Source organism: Haliaeetus albicilla, chromosome 5 (genome assembly GCF_947461875.1).
Source record: "Haliaeetus albicilla chromosome 5, bHalAlb1.1, whole genome shotgun sequence".
Lineage (NCBI taxonomy): Eukaryota > Metazoa > Chordata > Aves > Accipitriformes > Accipitridae > Haliaeetus > Haliaeetus albicilla.
Genome location: NC_091487.1, coordinates 14,227,044 through 14,245,288, shown reverse-complemented (window position 1 = coordinate 14,245,288; position 18,245 = coordinate 14,227,044). Strand labels below are relative to the sequence as shown.

Below are 18,245 nucleotides of genomic sequence, written 5' to 3'. Positions count from 1 at the left end.
AACCAAGCACCACGCAGCCACTTGCTCACTCCTGCCACCACCCAGTGGGATGGGGGAGAGAATTGAAAAAAAGTTGACATAAAGACAGTTTAATAGGACAGAAAAGGAAGAAAATAATAATTATTATAATAATAATAAAATGACAATAATAATAATAAAAGAATTGAAATATACAAAACAAGTGATGCACAATGCAATTGCGTTCACCAGCCGCCGACCGATGCCCAGTTAGTTCCTCAGCAGTGATCCGCTTCCCTGGCCAACTCCCCCCAGTTTATATACTGGACATGACATCACATGGTATGGAATACCCCTTTGGCCGGTTTGGGTCAGCTGTCCTGCCTGTGTCCCCTCTCAACTTCTTGTGCCCCTCCAGCCTTCCTGCTGGCTGGGCATGAGAAGCTGGAAAATCCTTGACTTGGTATAAACACTACTTAGCAACAGCTGAAAACATCAGTGTGTTATCAACATTCTTCTCATACTGAATCCAAGACACAACACTATACCAGCTACCAGAAAGAAAATTAACTCTATCCCAGCCGAAACCAGGACAGGTGCGTAGATTTGGTCCTTGCATTGATGAACCTACAGTTTAATTTTGGAACACCACTTTGTGCAAGAACAGCAACGAGTAGAGTACGTGAGGAAGGAGGAGAGTTAGTTATAGTAAAACAAAAGCATTTAAAAAATTTATAGTAGATTCAGTTTCTTTTTGAGGGATCTGTTAATTACTAAATAACATTTTAAACTTATTTCTTGTTTCATAGGTTTTAGACTTTAGTAATATGAAGAAAGTATGTTGAATCACGCATATGTAGTTTTTTAGACTACAGTAGTATGAAGAAACTATGTTAGCTCATACATAAGCAGAAGGGAAAATAAAAGCAGTAACTGTTATTTTTCTACATAACCATATGAAAACTTTTAGGCTCAGACACGTGACTGTACTTCAGCAGGATTCTTTTTTTTCAGAGTAAAAAGCACTTTGCTGACTAGAGGAAATAAAGTATTTGTTTATGTGCTTGATTTCCTATTAGGATCGGGTCTTTTGCTGGTGCTGAAGTACACATACTGACTCAGCTGCAGTTATTTTTATAGTTTTATCTTTTTTCTTTTCTTTAAACAAGTAATGCTTTCTTAATATTTTAACAAAAACTTAAGCTGTCACTTTTATTTCCATTATAAAAACCTTTAATTAGTTGCTCTGTGTTTCAGGTGTATGGCCTGAAGGTTCAGATGGAACAGATATCAACGCTGTCTGTCGATCACATGGGAGAAAACTGCTATCAACAGGGGATGATTTTGGCAAAGTACATCTCTTCTCATATCCATGTTCACAGTTTAGGGTAAGGTATTTCAAATACATTTACTCTTGTAACTTGCACAAATGCCTTAAATGTTGTTTTCCTGTGTACAAAAAAAAAAATGAATAGGAAGAATAGGAATATGTATATGCCTAAGGAATTTACTTAAAGTTGATGCAGACTACAGTTACATTTAAAATTTAATTTAATATTAAAATACTTTAAGAGAATGATGTGATGCCTTAGTTTCATTGTTGCATGAATTTTATAACGATATGTTTTTATGACAGTTTATATTCTCACTAATATGGTGTTTTCTAGGCTCCAAGCCATGTGTACGGTGGACACAGTAGTCATGTAACTAATGTAGATTTTCTCTGTGAAGACACCCATCTCATCTCCACAGGCGGAAAAGATACAAGTATTATGCAGTGGCGAGTCATTTAAAGGAAACATCAGTGTGAACATACACAGTTGAGTCGACCATGCACAGAACTTATGTATAAACTGTATATTTAAAACTTAACAGTATGTTTGCAGTTTAGCCTGGTCACTGTGATTTTTGTTTAAAAAATTCTTACAAACCTCAGGAAAATTAAGCCCTGTGCTGGTTACCTTACTCAGTCTAGTGATTTTTTTTTTTTTTTCATTGTGTCACACCTTAAGAATGATTGTTTTCTCTTCTGTTGTACGATATACAATGCAGTACAAGTTTAATATAAGAAATGTGGCTTGACAGTTTGCAATACAGTGGTATCAGCGGAATGTGACTATCTTAAATGTTTTCTATAAACACTGCTAAAATGGTCACAAAAATGCCTTTCAAAGACTGTATATATGTGCTTACTTGTTTCACTATCTACACTTTGTACTGTATATCTACTTATTTAGAAAAATCTATGACAGTGTCAAGGTACCGAATTGTTTCTGATGGAGGATAATGAGTAGGTACAAAAAGTATAAACCGAGATGTAAGATGCAAAAATTAGTGTTCTAGACCTGAAAATGTGAATGCTGGTAAATTTGCATTCTCTTGGGAATAGCATACCTTGGGTATCACCTGTGAGGAGTTGTGTTCCCATTCAAGTGAATCAGCAGGTTATGCCCCAGTTTGACCTGAGTATCTCAGCAGGGTTTACAGATGTCTATGTGGTTCAGGTATTCCATATAAGTTTAAATTAAAAATCTTTTTATTTGTATATGAACAATTTCTTTTTGAAAACAAAACAAAAAAGCTTGGCCACATCCCCATTATTGATTGATATATTTAACTAATATGTATATTAATCAGCATGATGCTATATTGTACATGTATAAGATTTTAGCAGTTCATAACAAATGGTAAGGCAATCTAGCTTTACTTTTTTATGCTTATGGATATTGTATATTTGTATTTTAAGACCAAGTAGACCAAGTCTAAAGATATCTTTTTAAGTGTACCATAAACCTGCAGAGGGTAAAGGAAGTCTTGGAAGCCTACATGAGATATTAATGTGTAACTTCTGGCCTCTGTGTTTTGTGCATGGATGGATATTTATAGTATGAAATAAGATTGTGTTTTGCAATTAAGTAATAGTGGAGGTGGTATAAAATGGTTAAGAAGGCCTTATCAATGTTGATTGTGACACAGATTGAAATGCATTGTTTACTTTGAGGAATGTATCCGAAGAATTTTAAGGAGACGAGTTCTAAGCCGACTTGAAAAAGGTAATATTAAAATTTTGCTTGTAATGGACAGTAAACGTTAATTCTCTGAACTCTAAAGCACTGGTTGTTTAGAGTGATTTAAATGAAATGGAATCAATAAATTTTGAAACTTTTTTATTACATCTCCAACCTCCTACACTGAAAGTGCAGGACACCAATAAACATGTATTAAAGTGAATTTTCAATGTATTCTTCCTGTTTAGTAAAATATCTTTGTTTCAACATGAAATACCTATAGAAGAGACAGACTTTTACTTAACGACACACGTTTGTGATTTCTCGATTAGAGCTGCACTTGAAAATATTTGGGAATAAAATACTGATTTGGGGGTACATAATTTCATGCGTGAGCATGACCCTGGAAATGTGATCCCTAATGCACACCTAGAGAGTGAAACTCCAGCTTCATGGCAGGGAAGAAGGGCATGCCACATGCTTTCATCTACAAACTGCCTTGGTTCTGGCTCCTAGTACATGTCACTTATTTCTGAGCTCTCGGCTGGTGGAGGAATGTCATTCTACTGCGCAGGGTTGTGCTCGTGGCAGGAGCTCCTGACAATTTCTCTGTGTTAGGAACTTGTCCTCAGGCAAGACTTTTGAAGGCCAGGGTTTCAGGGTCACTTTAAGCTGACGTTATCTAGCACTGTCACTGAAGGAAGAGGTCTTGCCCCCAGCTCTTGTTCCCATCCCGTGCAGCAGCACAAGAGTTATTGTGGCCACAGGGAGAACCCACTGGGGGATGGACCCAGGTTAAAATCAATTCAGGGAAGAGGAAAAAAAAAAAAGGCCAAGCAAGCAAAACCCAACTACTACAAAACAGAAGACCCGTTTCCTCATCTGAATTAGCTGTGCAGCTGTATGAGTGCTTGTACTGAGCTTGTACAGAGGAAGGAGCAACGTGGAGAAGAAAATAAATGGACAGAGGAGCACTGGAACAACTTCTTTTGATGGCGATGTCAATCTCCCTGTGCTTGAAGTGTGTGAAACTAAGGCATAATATCCCTACCCTTTCTAGGGTTAATCCAATCCTAAGAGGTTGTAATACACAAGTGACAGGTTCTCATCTTGTCTGGATACTTGATTATGCCACGATACCTTCTGTTTATTAATTTTTTTTTTGCTTTTGCAGATGGGGTACTTTCAGGTTTTCTGCTTTCAGAATTGTAGGTGATTTGTCATTACTTGCAACAGAGAAAACAGGAGCTGCAAATTGGGTTGGCTCATTCCCTTTTCATCCTTCTCCCATGGTGCTACTGTTGGGATGTAATAATGTATTTGTGATCCCTTTCTTCATTTTAAACTATTATCCCTTACAAGAAATAGATGAGGAATCCTGCAAGTTCATCCCTAGGGTTACTGATCAAAGGGGATTTTCAACAATCCCATCCCATCTGTGCCTCTGCTGCTCCTCCGTTTCTAACTTTTGCTGTTAAATGTGTCTTTGTTCCTCTATGAAATCCTGATAAGCGTATTAGCTGAATTGGCAAATGGTGGGTAATGTCTTGAGCCAAATATCCATTTGACGACTGTTAAAGTGATTCTTCTTTCTTTATCCAGGAAATTCTACACAATTTTGCCATTGTTATATATAATCTTCAGCTCTCCCCACTTCCACCCTTGTTCCTTGGTTCTTGCATTTATTTTTTTTCTCAGGAGTGTCCTCTTTTTTGCTTTAAAAGAAAAAAAAAAAAAAGAAAAAAAAAAAGGAAGGAAAGTTATTCCTGAACTTTGCGTATTTCGTTCCCTCAGCAGCACCTGGGACTCTTGCATCCGATTCCTTCACCTGATACTCTCTCTGCAGTTGTCCTTTCCTGCCCTTCCATGTAGCGTAGGGCTGGTTCTCAAGGCCTTGGCTGGAGACAGGGCCAGGCTTCTGCTCCTGCTCCTTCCCTCCCCTTGGCTGCAGCAGGTGTAGTGCTGCTCAAAGAAGAGACTCATCTCTTCGTGGCTCTTGTGTATTGCTGTTGTCTACCACGTATTCAGCTATTCCCTTTCAACTTTCTTCAGTTTTAATTCCTGTTTCTTCCTTTTCCTCCCTTCGTTTTTAGCGTTGCTCTTCTGTGACTTCAGCTTCCAGGACTGCATCAATCTTAGCCCTTACTGGCACATGTTGCTGCCTTAACTGCTTATAGAACCAGTGGCCCTGACTACCTCTCTGATCGTTTTGGGGCTGAGTTCCTGGTTTCTTACTGTATCTGTATCCATGCTCCTCCTTTGACTTGCACTTGTCAGTATCGGTGGCTGCATCTGCTTTTAGCCCCTTCCTCCCTGCCCTGCCCTCCTGCCTGCCTTGCCTGAGCGTAGCGAGGGGATCAACGCTCTCTTGTCGTTTCTCAGTTGTCCTCCGTTTGTCTGTGGGCAGCCCTGTAATCTATATCACATACTTAGATTTTAAAATATTTTTAGGGTAGAGATTTTTTTTCTCTATTGTTGTATGGCATTTAGCAATGGGATTTTGTGATCCTACACTCACTACAACAGTATGGCTCTCATATTTGCCCAAAATGATGAGCATGTATATATTCAGGTGACATTTCTGTGTCAGGATATTTAAAGTGATTAGCTACTGAAGTAGATAATATCTATTCCCTAAGTCTTAAATTATTCAGAAACAATACCTATGCTTTCAAAAGGCTTCTTCCTCCTTCTATACACTTATAAAACAAACACAGACTCAATCTGTTTTTTAGGATCATCAGCCCATTTTCACGTAGAGGCTTTTCATTATTTTGTTTACCTCTCCTGTGTGTTTTCATATAGAGGATACATATTCATATGATATGAAACCTACAGCTTTTTTCAACTTAATTCTCTATGTGCTGTTTGAATTACTACCTGAAAGGTGATTGTTACATAGATACTTTTCCTAGTGCTTGGTTTGGACAGGTTTTTGAAACGTGACAGGTATTAACAATTTCCAACAGATGAGCTTCACAAAAATCAGTCACTGTATTAAAAAAAAAAAGTAAAAACAGCAAAGAAAGGAGATAAGTGTAAGAGAAAGTAAATAGTTTTTCAATGCTAGTGAATTAAAAAAACCCCACCATTTTAAAGGATTAAAATCCTCTCATGAAGCAAATCAATTTTGTTAAAATGGTTTTTTTACTATTATAATTAATACAAGGTTAATTAATACAAGGTCATATTTCCTCTGTGAAATGTTTGGATGAAACTTATTCTTCAAAAGAATTAATATTAGAGGATATTATTTCCCTTCAAAAATACTCATATGACAAGAGCTTGCAAGGGCAAACAGACGCCTTTTTTGCAAGGGTTGGTATTTTTCATTTCTTCAGGTTCTGCTCAGAGAAGCAGGCAGTCTTTTTGTTGTGTTTTCTCCTCTGTCCCTGGAACTAGGGCTGTTGACAGATCACTGGAATGCATCCTCAAAAATCCTACAGATGGCAGGGAAAATGTCACTTTAATTACTAGTGAAAAAACAGACTTATGAGAAGCCTAAACAGAAATCTTTTTCTTCCATTACTGGCTGGGATTCATAGCCATGCTGGAGCGGTCTGATCGCTGCCATGCCGCTCTGGCTGCAGCGGGCTGCCCTTCAGAAGAGATGCCCCAAGCCCCAGAGCATCTCCTAGCCCAAAAGGTGGGAGATGAGGAACCGACTCCTGAGGGGAAGGACAGAATCGCGCCCAGATCTGTCTGCTCCTGGACGGAGGCTGCTGGCTGCCGGATGAGTGAGAACATCAGTGGTTCATGCTCTTGCTGGGAGAGATTTATGTTTCTCCTTAGTCATGCACTTCTGCAGCAATTTCATTTTTCTTAATGGAACAACTTTGCCCCCTGAGTTCATTAAATAATTGTAGAAGTCGAAGTGGTAGTTTACATGGAGGTATTGATGACAGTTCGGCCAAAGCTGCCATCCAGCACTAAGTTCGGTAGGCCTTGTTTGTGTCAGTGGTGATACCGACGGGCTCATCTGTGGAAGCCGGTCGGGATACCTTTGTCAGTCAGGAAGTTTCACAGCGTTGTGGGTTCCCCTTGGTCTCGTGCCAAATGTGGAAGTGCGGGAAGGTGCCTCCCTTCAACAGAGCCACTACGCTGTTAGTGTCACCAGACCCTGTAGGCGCTTCCCTGGACCTTGCTTTTTGTCCGTGTTGGTAGGAACGCTTCAGGTCTTGGACTCCGTGAAAAGTGGTTCCTCCCCACCACCTCCACAGTCCCAACTTAGCGCAGGTTTGGTTTTACTATCTTTTGGCTATCTACAAACTACATTAAATTAATTTAGACATTTCCATTCATTTGTAGTGGACATATTTGTACCTTAAAGGCTGCCTGTTTGGGTCTAGTCTGAGGTGCTGAGGTTATAACTGCTAGAATGGTGACCCGTTTTCTGGGTCTCCGTGCAAGTGAACGGGTTTTTAGCACAAGCTTCTAAGAGATGAACGTTTTTAAAATCTGACCCACGGAATTGCCTAGAATAAACATGTAGCCAGAGGGAAGCAAATTCAGCTGCTCTGTGGAGTCTGGCTATCAGCACTATGCGAGCTACGTTTGCTTCAGATTCCAGGTTGTAGGCTAAAGAAGCCTCCTTCAGGCTGTTCAGTCATTATGGTTAGAAAGCAAAAATTAAAAAGGCTGGATGAGTTCTGCAGCCATGTTAGATTCTCGTAATTTGTCATTGCCTTGCATTGCCCTCGCACCGCAGAGACATGCTGAAGAGGGAACTGTCTGCTTGAGGCAGCCAGAAGAGAACGCCTCTCTCTACAAAATCAGTTGCCTTGGCTGTTCATTCTGGATTCAGTTTCTCATTAAGATAAATGTCAACATTTTAGGGCTCCTTCCTTCCTGCCCAGCTTCTTCTTTTCAGCAACTTTGATTGACATCATGATTCCGAATTTATGACATCAGTGTATAACCACAGGGGAGGTTATTACGCCAGAGGTCCAAGTGTTTTGGCCTCCTTACAGCACCTAAAAAGAGCAGAAGCTGAGCTCTGAGAGTTTCTGTCTACGGCTCGAACAGTTGGAGACCAAGCTGGCAGGAGGCTCAGTTTAAGTGAAAAGCCCTCTGGCATTTCCCGTATGCACAGCTCCTGTTCAGCAGAAAATCTGGCCACACACAGTGTAGCAGCCTGGAGAGTCCTGACTATCTCTGACTTCATGAGCACAGCATTGCTTCTGTGCAGAGATCTTTTGGACTAGTTTTGGGTGAGAACACCGCTGCTTTTGTTACCCTGCCATGACAAGTCTGGCCTCTTTCTTTAGAAGTTCAAGCCCAAACAATCTTGACCTTGCAAGAGCGGGACCAAGGGGATTTTAATAATGATAAAACAAACAAAACGAAGCGGCTCCTTGCCTGGCTCAGTACAGCCTTCTCTGCAAGAGACAGCAAAGATACATACTGTCCTCCAAGGGCACTACATTATGCCCTGACGTGGAATATGCCGTATCAAAACATGGGCTTTGGCAGTGCTCGGATGGGGCTAAAGCATAAGCTGAGGCAGTATTTCTTCAAAGAAGCCAAACTTATTTGTTAAAAGGAAAACTGGAATTGTCAGGCATGTTTATATTTCCCATTCCTGCCCTTCTGCCCTCACCCTAGCCTGAAAACGCGTCTCTGGGGATGCTGCTGGGGAGGTTGGACCACTGTTATCTCTGAGGACCGCAGAAGGGTGCGTGGTCTTCGGAAACACCCTTACTGGTTTGGCTTTTGCACACTGGGTGCCTACACACTTGCGATTTACTGGTGTCTTTTTTTTATTTTAAGTTGCATGTCAAAGTTGTTAAGGAAGAATCACCGATGGCTTTGAACAGATAAGACCATAAGAGGTCCGCAGGGCCTCCCTGCACAGCAGAGCTCCTCCCGGCTGCCTGGCAGGCTGCACCTTCCTGCTTCAGCCTTCCTAGCGACTGGAAACCCTGGTCTCCTGAGGCGTAAGGGGAAAAATAAAAGTGCCAGTGGGCTCCTCCCTTTCCAAGAGATGGTACTGACTATCACCCGCCACTGTCCTCAGAGCGCAGTTGGACCCTTCCTTTCCTTGGCTCCCATCTTCACTTGAGGAAGTGTAAGAAAACATAGAATTAAAGTATTTTATCAATGGTATATTTTTTCCTATTTATTCTCTGCTTTTTCCTATAGCACTCCCCCCTCCTGTCTTCTTTCCGTTCTTCATTCTTTCCTCTCCTACTTTTTGCCCTTTTCATCTAATTTCCTTTTCTCTCCTTGTTAAAAAAAAATCCCAAACCTCTGTATTTCCCTCATTTTTCTCTAGTCTCCATTCTGTTATTCCCTTTAGCTCCTGCCAGACTCTTCTGCCACTTGATCCTTTGTTCCAGCCTCTTCTCGTTCTTTCCTCCTCACCCCAAGACTGGATGAAGTGTTGCTAAAGAAATCCAGGGTTTGGGGACTCTCCGGTTGCAGCCCTGCCGCAGCTTCTTTCTCTCGGTCTCCCTCCAGCGTGGACCACACCGGCTGCCCGTGCGGGCGGTGGGTGATGTGCGCTCCTTCACCGCCAGTGCCTCACCTTGGCTGTCTTTTGGGCTGCCATAACAAATCAGAAGTGGGATGTAGACCTTTGCCAAATGGCACCGACGATCGCAGGGAATGTTTAAGTGGCCAAGCACGTGATCATGGTGATGGGTGAAAACCAAACATCCAGGACTGAGCCCCTCTGAGTTTTGGGAATCTTTCAGTCTTGCTTTGCACCTGAATTTGGTAATCGTGTTCTGTGCGCCCCAGCAAGGTGTCCGTGAAATTGTACAACTGAAACCCAACTACAGCTTTGGCAAAGCTATGAGTCACGTTGCCGTCTGGAGAACAATTTTTTAGAAATAAATGTGTTTGTGTATACCGGACATAGTATAATGAATTGATATAATGAATTCCTCTCAAGGGTGACTTTCACAAGGCTAAGTCCCCCCATGCTTAGGAAAAGCCATCCAAAAAAAAGTGTGTAAACCAAGTTATTGTGGACATTTGTTTTCCCTGACAAGAGCCAGGTATTTTTGTGGACAAGCCCACAGGAAAGCCTGCGAGTATCAGGAGAAAGCTCTGAGCTGGACAAATTCAGTGGGAAAAAAATCACCACGAGACTCTTGCTGCACCGGCATGTAGCTCTGGACATGGCATTGACTCACTGAGAAAGACAACTGGATGACCTTGAGCTCCTGATATGAGAATATTTACAGAGGATGTTGCCCCAGGCTGTGTGACTGTTTTAAGGAAGGCATTCTCCTCCTCCTTCTAACATGAAATCTCTGAAGTGACAAGAAGAGCAGACCTCCGGGCAGTTGTTGCAGCAGGACCCGGAGGGGCAGATCCATCAGGATTTGCCACGCAGCAGGTCTCAGCCAGGAAAGACACGACCCTAGGGACAGCAGTTGTCTTGTGTAGGTCTTCGTCAGGCCATGCAGGAGGATTTGCAATTAGGGAGAGGTGCATGGGGGAGCAGGAAGGCCAACGAGGCCAGCAGGATGGAGATACACCCTGGCAGGTCAGGATTTCCCCCTGGGCAAAGAGCAGGTGAACTGACAGGACTACAGTCTGAGATGATGTATGTGTTCATACAAATGAACAGCTTTAAGTCTCTTAAAAGACGTGTAGTTCTGATAGCAGCGTAGTGTAAGACTTGTCCCAGCAAAACAATTATTACATGGTTCAGTCATGTCTTTCGATCAACACAGTGACCTGGTGGACATTTGAGCCCATGAATGTTGATGAGGAAGCCTCCTGGATTCTGATACAACAAAGATTTTTAACACTGCTCTCCTATTTCTGTGCCGTTAGTGGCCAGCAAGATTGGCATCTCTAACAGTACGTAAAATTTCTTCTCCTTTTCTCTCTTGTTTCTTTATATAAGAATAAATAAAGTGGCCAATATAATTGACCAGTAACCTCACATACTCTGCATTTCTGCATCAGTTCTCAAACCACCTCATGTGCAATTAAGCCTCCCAACGCTTTGCAAGGGTAGACGTTACACAAGTTTAGAGCCAGTGAGGTGTTGCAACTTGCCCAGGGACGGTACCTCTGCTCAGGAGGCAGCGCAGGTACGGAGCCACAAGTGGTGGAAACCACCCCCGTGCCCTACCTGGTTGTTCGCAGTCCTTTCTGGGCAGCTGCCGGGGGCTGGATGTGTCAGTGCTGGGGCATGCCGTGGTTGTAGTTTCAGCTCTTTGTTACGACTCGTGAGTCTCCCTTCAACATCAGGTGCCCCTTTATGCTGTGCAGCCTACATACCCAGACAAAAGTCTTTGCAGAAGACTTTTTGCTTACTCTAGTTTTATATCTTAGCCATGGCATGATTTACATACGTTTCTTTGCCTATTTGATCTGTGCCTGTTATAAACCTAGCTTAAGGAAGTTACATTTAAAAAAAACAGATCATCAGTGAACTCACATATGGATTTGCTCTTTTAATCATGTTTTAAGTTCCAGTACAGTTACCATGAAACTTTCTAGTTTAATAAGCATCCTCCTTGCCTTATGCTATCTCCCATATGTTGCATGCGCTGGCCAGTGACCCACACGCTAAAGGATTAGTCAGATGATTGTAATAAGCAAATAGGTTTTATTTTTGCTCGTTATTTCTTCATAAGCTTGCTACCTTCAGCAACCCCATCACAAATTATGTGGATGAGTTTCTCCAAGCCACTGTCACTCAGGGGAGACTGCATGTCAGATCTATGGTCTGACATAGTTGTTTCTTTATGCAAACAAGATATATTGTGCCTTCTAGGAAATTTAGGATAATTGCTTATAAGAAAGGAGTATAAGCTTTGGTTTCAAAGAAATGAGGAGGCCCCTTAGTAATAGGAGGAGCTCCTTTAGGAGACACCTTCTCTGTCTGACGTGAGCTTAGATTAATTAATGGGGTGATTTGGGAAGAGGATGGCACAGACCTGCTATGGGGCAGGGAAGGCACGAGCTGGGCTCTGTGCTAGTGAAGCACAGAAGGGGTGGATGTTCCCTCCCCCAGCCCTTCAGTAACTCTGTCCCTAATTATTTTTTTAACATCTTAATGATCATTGAAAACAGCAATTATCAGACATGCATTAGCTACCAAGAAACAAGCATGGCCTTGATTAAAAGGCATACATGTTATTACTAGCATGGGGTTTGTTGCTGTCGTATTATTGTTGTTGTTATTGTTGTAGTATATTTTTATTTGGTACGGAGCTGCAGTAGGCAGCAGCAAGGCTTGACAAGCCGATGGTGAAATTGGTCTCTAGGGCATCAAATCTACGGGCTTGATTTTTGCAACATTTATTCTAGTGGCATAGGCTACTATTGCAGTAAAAATAAGTGTTGTATTGGCTTGAATATATGGAAACCTAAACTTTTCAGAGAAACAGAAATGAAAATGTAAAGTATTTCTATTAAAAATGGCCTCCACTGCTTTGCTCCGTACCTCCTGCACAGGCTGTGCCATGCCCGATCGTCTCCAGCACGGTCCCGCAGTCTGCTTGCTCTGCACCACGGGCACGTTCCCCCGAGAGCTCGCACGGCTTCCCAGCCGTACGCACCGCCCCGCAGCCCACCTTCCCCCAGCCACGCTGCCTGCACCTTCCTAAAACTGCCTCTGCACCCAGCGAGAGGGGCTACAGCTTCCTTACCCTTCACGGCACGTGCGGATGGAGGAGGGTCTCGGGGAGTGATTGGAGCGGTGGGACACAGACGTATGGAGGGAGGGCCAGAAACCGTTTCTGTTCCAGACACAACGTGCACACGTGTGCTAGCTGCCTGGAAACCCACTGCTTGCTGTGGGAGTACGTGGTTGCTGGGGGTTTTGGGGAGTCCAAATTGGATGATGCAGGACTGGGAGAGATCCGTGGGAGACGGACCCACAGACTGTGAGTTTGAAGAGCCTTTACTCTTGAGAAGTGCCAGTGAAGTTATGATGACCTACATATGGAAGACCTGAGCAGTAACTGCAATATTTGGTCCCTTATCGTACCAGATCCTTGAGGATATCCAAGTGATACCACTTTCAGTACCATCTTTTCCTAGTGGGTGGTGCACGGGAAGAGGCAAAGAGATGTGGAGAGGGGCAGCTCCAGGCTCTGGACCTGCAAAGAAGCTGTTCCCACGGGTGGAGCTCATCACCGTGCGGTTCGGGCTGCACACGGGAGCTGGCGGGAGGTGACTGGAAGGAGAAGAGCGGCGGGCCAGGGACGGGACTGGGATGTGGAGTGGGGAGGGCAGGTGGATGGGAAGAAGCAGCAGGGCTGGGAGGCAGCCCAGGGCCCCCCGGGGGGGTGGGGAAGGTGGGCGCAGGGGATGGAGGGGCCGACAGCAGGACGAGAGAGCTCGCAGGGAAACTCGTCTGGGGCAAGTGGTGAAGGAGCAGAAAACACAGCTTCCCTGCAGCGTTAGCTGGAAATAGAGTTTCTGCCCTTGCCTCCACCCACAGAAGCACCGATTTTTAACGCTGGTAGACAGGACCCCCCTGGCACTCGGCAGAGGAGGGGTCTGCAGCCGCAGCACTGGCCCTGCTCCAGCCGGGAGCGGTTCGGGGACGCGGCGGGGCCGGTTCCCCGGGCCCCGGCCCAGGAGCCCGGCGGAGCCCGGTGCCGCCGACCGGTGCCCTGCGCGGCCGCTCCCCCCGCCCCCGCCCCGCCTCACCTGCGCTGCCCGCGGGGGGACACCGGGCACCGGGCACCGGGCACCGGGCAGGGCGGGCCCCGCTCCCCCCGCCACCCCCTCGGCGGAGCCTGCGCGGGGCGGGGCGGCCCCGCCGCGCGTGGGAGCGGAGCGGAGCGGAGCGGGGCGGGCGGCAGCGGCGCTTTGTCCTGCCCACACACACGCACGCACACACAGAGACACAGACACGCGCAGCGCAGCCGGGCGGGAGCCGGCAACATGGCCGGGCCGGCGGAGGGGCTGCCCGCCGCCGCGCTGCCCGGCTAACGCCGCGGGGCCCGGCGCTGCGAGTGGGGCGGCGCCGCCGCCGGAGCCGCCCGGCCCCCGGTCTCCGGCCCCCGGCCCCCGGCCCCCGGTGCCGGTGCCGGTGCCGGTGCCGGCCGCCGCCGGGAAGATGAGGTGAGTGCGGGCGGGCCGGGGATGCGCAGCGCCGAGCGCCGCGGGCAGGGAGCCCCGCCGAGCCTGCCTGCCGGCCCGGGGACGGGGGGGGGGGGGGTCCGCGGTTCCCCCCGCGGTGGTGTCACGCCGTGGGGGGTGGGGATTTCCTCGGCGGGTGGAAGGCGGAGGAGAGGTTAAGCAATGCGGCGCTTCCTAGTCCTTCACCGGATGGATAATACGAGTGGGTGGTGACATTTTTGGCATGTTTGACCGTCAGTGCCTAAATCCGTATGACAGATTATCTCGGCGGTTACAAAAGGCTGTAAGCGCTTTGAAAATAGTGCTGCCATGTACAGCCGGGGATCCTGCTTAGTGCTGCCGTGCCTTCCAGCCCGGAGGGTACGGCGAGGCGAGCCGCGGACGAAGTGCCCTCCGGGCGGGGAGAGGAGTTCCCGACGGGAGGAGAGAGCTGGTTTCTCCCGGGCATCCAGCACAGGTCGTGCCCGATCTCCCGGAGTCTCCTTCTCGTCAGGCACCGAGTGCTCCAACTCGTAGTTTTCCCGAGGTCAGTCTGTCCATTGTGCATGTGAAAAGCAAAAAAACCCACCCCATCCCCAGATTTCCTGCAGCCGGATAAGAGCCTGGTGGAAGGGAGGAAGGAAGGAAAAAAGGAAGGAAGGAAGGAAGGAAAAAAGGAAGGAAGGAAGGAAGGTGTTGTTTTGGTTCATACTCTTCCAAACCTTTCTCTTTCCTCATTTATTCAAGAGTTCACTTGAGCTGTCAGTATCTCGGAGCAACCCAGCCTCTGATTCATCTTCTAACACTAGTGATTCTTTCCACTTAATTATTATCTTTAGCAAAGCAAAACCGCTTTGGGAAACCTTAAAAATAGAAGTAACAGTTTGAAGACAGATACCTTTCTGTGGTGCCTGATCCCTGAATTGCAAGGTTGGCGTTGCTCCTAGAAGTACAGTGGAAGTCTACAAACCTTCCTCTGCGGTTACAGCTACATGTACTCCTGACACTTATCGTGTGTGTCAAAGGCTTGGAGCTGCATCAGTTTATTTAGTCATTTATACTGCCATTAGTTTTCTTCATTTGCTTAAAATTAAGTTCTTGGGGAGGGCCAAAAGCACACAAGCCTGCAGTGTCATGCGACCGGTGGCCTAGACCCCTCTGGTCTCCTCACAGAAAAGTGCATCTGCATCAGTCTCACCCGGTCTGATCACGACGCTGCTCAGAGACCTCCAGAGATAAGTCATCAACCACAACAGACGGCAGTGAAGGTTTCCCTTGCTCCCTCCCGTTCAGTTAGTAGCCCAGTTGGTAGAGCCCTTCCCCATGAAGAAGGGTTGGTAGAGCTCTTCCCCCATGGAGAAGGAAAGCTGACTCTCTGACTCATAAGCACATCTTTCCCCCCGAGGAGGCACCGTGGGGCTAGTTGGAAGGCTGCAACAATTTTGAGTTTCTCCCACTGAAGGAACCCTGCTCCACAGGAACATCTGCAGTTGGTGGTTGTGCTTTTGCTCGGAAGAGGCGGCAGGAAAGAGAGGGACCCACGAAAACAGACGGTGAATTAGGGTAGCATAATGCATCCAAAGAATCCCCATCGTGAGAGCTAGGGCAGTCTCAGGGTTGGGTGAGCTACAGGGCATTTTGGAAAGAAAAAGCAGCTTCACTCCAGGACGGGCTTCAGGGCTTCCCCATATCCTCACTTTTGATGATGATGGGTGGGATGCCTCTCCGGGTTGGACACCTAATGCCAGACTGCGCCTGGTCTAGGTGGGGGAGCCAGCACCCCAGGTTAGTCTCTGTGTGCTGCTGGGCGCTTCTTTGTACAGCTGCCCTTTCCCGTTTTCCCCGTATGATGCTTGGCATCTGCAGGTGTATCACACTTAAAATAGTCTTTTCTTATTAAAGCCACTTTTATACTTTAATGTACGTGCTTGTTTGGGGTTTTTTGAATGAATTCCTGTTTTTAAAGGTTTCCATTACTGATTATTTTTTCCCTGCATATACAGACATTACTGAATAGGTTGTACTTGTCAGTAAATATGTCTGCAAATCACCTAAAACCTTTTTCGGTAACAATTCTTGTTTAATAAATATAGGCTATATAGTTCCAAAAGACCCTGCCAGGCTATACAATCATTTAATAAAAACCTTCTTAAAACATTTGCTTAGCCATGTGTATTTTATTTATATTGCTTTTTGTGGTGAATAGATTACAGTGCTTTTCTTTGCACAGTTGCATTTATGTGATGGTTTCCATTTTTTGATAATTTCTTTGTGTCTTCACTTCAAAGGTGTAAAGTGTGTGTACAGTGGGTGTACCACAGGTCTTAGTAATAAAACAGGTTATAATAGATGTTCTGTCTCGAAAGTGGATTAGGATTCCTGGGTGGAAAATGCTCAAGTGCAGAGGTGTTATTACTTCTTACTATATAAAAATACTGCTTTAATACAACAAATGTTGAGGTTATTCTACAGCAGATACTTATTTATTCTTGGAAGTAACAGAATTAGCTCATATTTGGGAAAATGTCTATGAATATTGCTGTAGATGAAAATAAGATTTTTATATTCTGTCAACAGAGGTGTAGCCTCACATTTCTTAGTCATACATGTAGTTTATAAAGCATCTGTGTTTCAGTGGTTTTTGTTCTTAAAAATAAAAACCAGCTATAGTGTTTTGGGTGTATCCCTGAAAAAATCTTCACTGTCTCTCTCTTTGCCATGACTGTGGTGAGTGTAAGTTGGCTCTCTGTGCTGCGGTCCTGAGGCAGTGATGTGGGGGAAAACCTCCCACTTTAAGCACTTTGTTTTTCCTAAACAGAACATACAGTGAATATCCAGAGATGGAAACAACCTTTAAACAGGATTATTCAGATTAAAACTGTACCTCCTTACTCTTTTGTCGTAACATGCTTCAATCCAACCCAAAGTAATGAGTGCAGTACAGAAGTTTCTGGGGAAAATGGTGTCCCTTAGCACCTAAACATTTATAGAGTTCTCTAGCTAAAGTCAACCTTTTTGTTCTGACATTTCTGTATAGCTGCCAACTGGAAATCCTAAAAAGCTGTTGTGTTTAGCCCTAATTTAAGGGGATGGAGCAACACCCTGAGAAAAAGAGAACTGACTATTCATACTATAAACCTGTTTTAATAACAGGAAGCGTCTATACATCCTTCTTCTTAGACCTTTTGTTTTCAGACATAAGCAAGTAAGGTCTTTAAATTTGTTCCAAGAAACACAATGTATCGAGCATTTCATTGTCTTCCACATTTTATATTCATTAAGCAGTTCATGAGATAACTCAAGAGTTTTGCCAATGCTTTTAGTTTGCTTGGAGGGTAACCAGAGCTGTATGTACGCAGTGTTATTTTCTAAGTTTTCTTTTTCTTTACTGTTTCTTTCTGTTTGCATCTGTAACAAATTAGAGAGAACGTGTTGGTTTCGCTTATGATGTCATCAGAATTGGGGTTACTGACCTCACTGGACTAGTGGCCTGTGTCGCCCAGCGTACTGTCTCCTGCAGGAGAGCATTAGTGTCCCCTGAGATGGATAACAGAATCAAGTTGTCTATAAAGTTTCATTTAACCTTGTCACTTAGTAATTGGTTTCTGAGCTGGAGCAGTATGCTTGTAACTTAGCTAATTTTTGTTTAATTTGAAAACTCTGTCTTGCCATGTTCTGACTCCCGCTGTGTGCCTTGGCGTTGCGGCGTGCGTGGCTGTGGGTTCCTGGGGGCGGTTGGGAGTTGGCACACCACCTTCTGCAGTCACGCCTTTGGGTATGTTTAGGTTTGCAGCCTTTCAAGCCAAATCTGTGCTACGCAGTTCTGCCAGTGTCACTCGATGAGAAAACACCCAGCCCTTCGGCTGTCATGGTTTCGTCAGCAAAATCCCAAGTGTGGATACTATGCTGCTGACAGAAAATTGCTTTTGTTAGCTCAGCTTAGATCTTTAGAGGGGTGGTTTAGCTCTAGCTGCAGACAAACTCCTTTGTCAGCAAATTTTGGACCTCCGCTGAAGGTTGCACCATGCTGGCTATGGCCATGCAAAGGCAGTGGCAGCGGCTCATTGGGAACCGAGCGATGCTGGATTTCCTTCAACATACCCTACTGTCAGGACATGTGAACAGGCAGGCCAGTTGTTCTTTTACACTAATTGTTGTTCTGTATACTTAAAAAATAAACTTATTTTCCCCTCTCTAAAATAAAACATAAACTCTGGACTTTTTTTGTACATTCCCTCT

At 45.0% G+C, this 18,245-nt stretch overlaps 2 protein-coding genes across 19 annotated transcripts in view; both read left to right on the top strand.

The window, feature by feature from the left end:
• The window catches only part of EML1 (EMAP like 1), a 131,078-nt gene extending 127,889 nt beyond the window's left edge, over positions 1-3,189 (top strand). For all 18 annotated transcript variants that reach the window (XM_069783487.1, XM_069783492.1, XM_069783490.1 and 15 more), the window contains 2 exons: positions 1,216-1,346; positions 1,626-3,189. In XM_069783487.1, the coding sequence (XP_069639588.1) occupies positions 1,216-1,346; positions 1,626-1,751 (257 nt within the window). In that variant the 3' untranslated portion in view covers positions 1,752-3,189. The remainder of the gene's footprint in view (positions 1-1,215; positions 1,347-1,625) is intronic.
• A 10,433-nt stretch (positions 3,190-13,622) lies between these two features.
• EVL (Enah/Vasp-like) overlaps positions 13,623-18,245 on the top strand; it is a 159,640-nt gene continuing 155,017 nt past the window's right edge. Inside the window, exon 1 of the mRNA XM_069783475.1 lies at positions 13,623-14,009. Within this exon, the coding sequence (XP_069639576.1) occupies positions 14,005-14,009 (5 nt within the window). The 5' untranslated portion in view covers positions 13,623-14,004. The remainder of the gene's footprint in view (positions 14,010-18,245) is intronic.